The sequence below is a fragment of the Mustela nigripes genome, chromosome 11, assembly GCF_022355385.1.
Source record: "Mustela nigripes isolate SB6536 chromosome 11, MUSNIG.SB6536, whole genome shotgun sequence".
NCBI lineage: Eukaryota > Metazoa > Chordata > Mammalia > Carnivora > Mustelidae > Mustela > Mustela nigripes.
In genome coordinates, this window is record NC_081567.1 from 9,037,448 (window position 1) to 9,042,569 (window position 5,122).

The 5,122-nt window shown below is 48.8% G+C and overlaps 1 protein-coding gene across 1 annotated transcript; it reads left to right on the forward strand.

Moving 5' to 3' along the window:
• The first annotated feature begins 900 nt into the window (after positions 1 to 900).
• CCL26 (C-C motif chemokine ligand 26) lies at positions 901 to 4,781 on the forward strand. The gene is made up of 3 exons (XM_059415934.1): positions 901 to 1,151; positions 1,245 to 1,359; positions 4,321 to 4,781. The coding sequence occupies exons 1-3, from the start codon at positions 1,055 to 1,057 to the stop codon at positions 4,409 to 4,411; spliced, it is 303 nt and encodes a 100-aa protein (XP_059271917.1). The 5' UTR covers positions 901 to 1,054; the 3' UTR covers positions 4,412 to 4,781.
• The last annotated feature ends 341 nt before the right edge of the window (positions 4,782 to 5,122 follow it).

Below are 5,122 nucleotides of genomic sequence, written 5' to 3' on the forward strand. Positions count from 1 at the left end.
CGGAGCATTATCGGATGGGTGGGGTGGTTGGTGGTAGATACAGATCTGAGAGTCCAACTCTACCCCTTCCTGAGACTTGGTGAAATTCACAGCCCCACTCTAGAATACTTTTTCCCCATTTTAGTCAAATCTGGCTAAAATGTAGATTTCTGGGTGTCTTTCCCAAAGACCCTGACCCAGGAGGTACAAAGCAGGAACAGAGAATATCTTTGGGGGTTTTCTTTTTTATTTTTTTTCTAGGCCCCAGGCAATTGTGATGTTCTGCCAGGTTTGGGACCCTCTAAACCAGAGGAGATAGCTCTAAGGGCCCCCAAAAGCTCTGGCACCAAGGGTTGCAGGATGGGTGGCACTGAGAAGATAGGACAGGCACCAGAGCCTTGTTCTTGAACCTTTGTTGTTGTGACCAGGCTGCTCTACAATCCATCATGTCCTGAGACCGTCCATGCATCATCAAGAGATAAGCCATGCTGGGGCGCCGAGGGGGCTCAGTCAGTTGAGTGTCTGATGTAGGCTCAGGTCATGATCCCAGAGTCCCAGGATTGAGCCCCTACTCACCAGGAAGTCTGCTTCTCCCTCTAACTCTACCCCCCTGACCCCTCCCCCTCTCATGCTCTCTCTCCCTCTCTCTCTCTCAAATCAATAAATTAAATCTTTACAAAAGAGAGAGATAACCTGTACTTAAAAAGCAAATAAAGTTTTGGTCGAGAGCCAGAAATCAATCCAGGAAATCCACTGTGTTCTAAGGTATTTTAAGTCAGTTCTGGAGAACCATTATTTCATTTCCTCCACTTTTGCTTTTCAAACAACAAAGCATTGGTTCGGACAAAAACACTGGGGCAGAAACTCCCAATGGTGTGCTGGCTCCTCCCCTTCCCTCAGATGGCTTTTCCTTTCCTTTCAATCTTCTTCCAAAGGTATCAGGTTGCTTCTCCACTATAGGGTCGAAATAGCTGCTTTTGTTCTCAACCACAAATTTCTCTGGAAATCTCTTAGGGGACGACTTAGCCCTATAAAAGGGGGTCAGGTGGAGTCAGGAGGAATTTGGGAGAAGGCTATGGAGGGCCCGGCTTGCAGCACCATGAAGAGCTTTCCTGTTGGCTTTCTTCTTCTCCTGATCTTCATTCTCAGTGTCCATTCTGGAGTAGCCACACGTATGGAGATGTCCTACTCCCTTCCCCGGGGCGGGCTGTGCAGAGAAACAAAGGGTACTCCCCTCCTAGCTCCTTCCTCTCCCTGTTTTTTAGGTGGCAGTGATATAGCCAAGTTCTGCTGCTTCAAATACAGCCACAAGATCCTTCCCTGGAAGTCGGTGCATTCCTATCACCTCACCAGGAACAGCTGCCCCCAGCAGGCTGTGATGTGAGTATTTCTTATTTGGACTTTCAGGGTCCCCACGAGCAATTTTAGTGCCTGGGTGCTGGGCAGGGCTGACCCCCCCCAACACACACACACACACACACACACACACACACACACGCAGCACCAAGATAAAGAGAGCAGGAGGGAAATCGTCTTATGGGGAGGTAGTACTTGATCTCTGCCCTCGTAGGAGCTCCGGGGGAGCCTGAGAAGGAGACTGACTCAAGAGAGATTAACAGAAAAAAGGAAAAGGCACACAAATGTTTACATGGACACGGGAGCCCCCATAGGAAAATGAAAACCCAAAGGAGTGGCAAAACCCAAGTGCTTTTAAGCTAGCTTGCACAGAGAGAGTGGATTGTGGAAATATGGCTAAAATCTCTAGGGTAGGCTGTACGGGACAGTAAGACTTACCTTAACAAGGTCTGTTGGTAAAGAATTCTCTTGGCTTTGACTTCCTATCTCTGGCAATAGGGATATTTCTTTCCTCCTGGTCCAAGAAGGATATCTTTCACATGGGAATTCTATTTCCTGCTTTCAGGGGGGAAAGAGGAAGTCGGAACACCCTTCTAGCACTTGCTGGGGTTTTTGTTTGTTTGTTTTTGAAGTGTCTTTAGTTCAAAATAATGCTTCTGCCAAGTGGCATATTTTGGGTTGGTATATTCTGCGAGCCTCCATCCCATCCCACGAGGACCTAATTTGGTTGGGGGGAAGGTCTCCCAGAGGACGCGGCGTGTGCACGGAGACTTCCCCGCTAAGGATAAGTGGGAATGGTGTTGTTCCAAAGTGGAACAGGGATGTGCCGGGCAGAGAGCCGCAGGTGTGTCGGAGGAACATGTCGCCTACGGATGGACAGGAGGACAGGAGCCAAGTCATGCCGGGCTCGTCAGTAGTGGGAGAGAGGACCCAGGGCCCCGGCAGGACTAAACGAGATATCACAGGCTAAGTCTTTGGCGCTGTGCCTGCCCACAGGGGACGATTGCCAGCTGGAAGCTATCTTTAAATGCAAACACGCGGGGAAGGGCTGGTTCCTGCTCCCAAGGGCGTGGGGTTCCCCGAACAGCAGAGCATGGTGCAGCAGCAGAGAGAAGGGGCTCCCGTGGCAGACCTGAATGTCATTGTTCTGAGACAGGAACAGGAAAGGGACGCATGAGTGTCCAGTTGTGGAGAAGCACCCTCCGGGGCTCAGAGGCGAGTTCTCCTTGGTGTCTCGATTTAAAGCTTTCTGGGGCTTTTCAGATGTCAGCTTGTAACGCTTTGCAGAGAGCCCTGAGCTGGGCTCAAAGCGGTGGCTCTGTCGCTTACAAGCTATGTGACCTTTGGCAAGTCAAGTTTCCTCATTTGTAAAGGGAAAGGGAGAGGCCAACATCAGTTATCAGTCACTGTGTGACGGACCAACACCGAAACTCAGCGGTTCATACAACAGTGATCACTTTCCCATCTCTGTGGGACAGGACTTTCGGCAGGGCTTGGCCGGATGGTCCGGCGTGGCATCTGTTGTAGGGGTAGAGACAGATGGAGCTGGAGTTGGCATCTCTCTTTGGGGACGAGATGGAACAGCGTCTCTCTTTGGGGCCACTTTGGGCTTCCACAATGTGTGGTTGAGCTGGAGCCCTCCTTACAAGCTGGTTCAAAGCTCCAGTATAAGTGTGCCAGTGAACCTTCTGTGATGTAGCCTATGAGGTCACACAGCATCAGCTCTGCCGCAACCTACTGGCCAACCGGTCCCTAAGGTTGGCCTTAATCCGAGGGGAGGGGGCACAGATCCCCATGGTTCAATGATGTCGAAGAAATCTCAAAGGTTCACAAAGTCCTGTTTCTCCCCCATTTTCCCATCTTTTTTTTTTTTTTAAGATTTTATTTATTTATTTGACAGAGACACAGAGAGAGAGGGAGCACAAGCAGGGAGATTGGGAGAAGGAGAAGCAGGCTTCCTGCTGAGCAGGGAGCCCAATGTGGGGCTCGATCCCAGGACCCCGGGATCATGACCTGAGCTGAAGGCAGCTGCTTAATGACTGAACCACCCAGGCACCCCGTATCATTTTGGCTCTTCTCCCCGGCATGGGACCAGCCTTAGAGCACCCCCCCACCCCGTAAATACTGCTGGGCCCTGTGAGCTGCTCTAGGCTAGAGCACCCTGACTTAGTCTTTCATCACATCTGGGGCTGGAGGACACTCAGGGTATCAGGCAGGACCCTCACTCTTCATGAGTGCACAGTGCTGTAAGGAATGTAGGAATCCTATATAAACCGCGGTGGCCAACAACGCATGATAACGTGATTAAGAATGGAACAGCACGACAGCCTTTGACCATGTGTTTTTGCTTGAAGACCTGATGTGCTATGATTCTATGAATCAAAAATAATAAAGACTTTTGGTGGGAGGGGGGTGGTCAGGCTAATGTTCTAAAATGAATGGTGGGGGGGCACCTGGGTGGCTCAGTCGGTTAAAGCCTCTGCCTTCGGCTCAGGTCATGATCTCAGGGTCCTGGGATCGAGCCCCGCATCGGGCTCTCTGTTCAGCAGGGAGCCTGCTTCCTCCTCTCTCTCTGCCTGCCTCTCTGCCTACGTGTGATCTCTGTCTGTCAAATAAATAAATTAAATCTTTAAAAAAAAACAATGAATTATCATGGATACACTTTAAAAGAGTGAATCGCACGGCATGTGAATTACATCTCCATAAAGCATCTATGTTAAAACAAAAGAATTTAGAGGGATGGTCCAGGCTATATGCTTTGGACTAACGCTGTTGGAAATTATTTCCTGGGGGAGGTGGGCCTGGGAGCATGGGCTCCAGTGGAAAACAGAGCAGAGGGGAAATCGAGGACCAGAAGGGGGAACGGGGGCTCTAACAGCTGCAGAAGGGCGAGAGAAAGTGAATCAAGGGGCTGACCCCCGCCCTTCCCAGCTCTACAGGAAGCAAAAGTTCTCTGTATTGACTGTCAGCTTCTCCTTTCCACAGATTCACTACCAAAAAAGGCCATAAAGTCTGTGCCCAGCCAAAGGAAAAATGGGTGCGAAGATACGTTTCTTTACTCAGAAAACAGCAGTGATGGAAACTGTAGGATTTTAAGCCCAAGGGCACCTTAGGCCCTGCTCTTGACCCTGCTGTCCTTGGTGGAACCTGGAGATTTTCTTCAGCAGAAGTTTCTGTGGGACTGAGGAGGAAGGGAGGTTTATAATAAAGATTCTAACATTTTTTTTTTTTTTTTTTGTTAAGCTTCGATTTGCTCCTAAACATTCTTATTCAGTAAAACAGGAGTCTTCTCCAAAAGAGAGAAATGGAGTCAATATTTTTGGCTGGTTCCCTGCACCAATGCTGGTGTGGAATTCTGCCTTCTGTTTCTGTGTATTCCTCCCCACCCCCCAAAAAAGCCAGGGAGATATATTTTGGCAAAATGCCCATTAAATGTTTTCATATTATTTAGAGAGGTAAGTTTGTGTTATTTAGAAAATTAAATTCTGTGCAATCCCTCCTGAACTTTTGGTGCTGGGTAATTAAAATGTCTCCATATTTAGTAGTGCTTTCTCATTAGGGGTCAATCAATCATCAATAAACATAAATATTGGGGCGCCTGGGCGGCTCAGTCATTTGAGCGTCTGACTCTTGGTTTTGGCTCGGGTCATGGTCTTGGGGTGGGGAGATTGAGCCCCCGGCCAGGGTCCAAGCTCAGTGGACAATCTGTTTGAAAGTCTTTCTTTCTTTTTTTTTTTTTAAGATTTTATTTATTTATTTATTTGTCAGAGAGAGAGAGGGAGAGGAG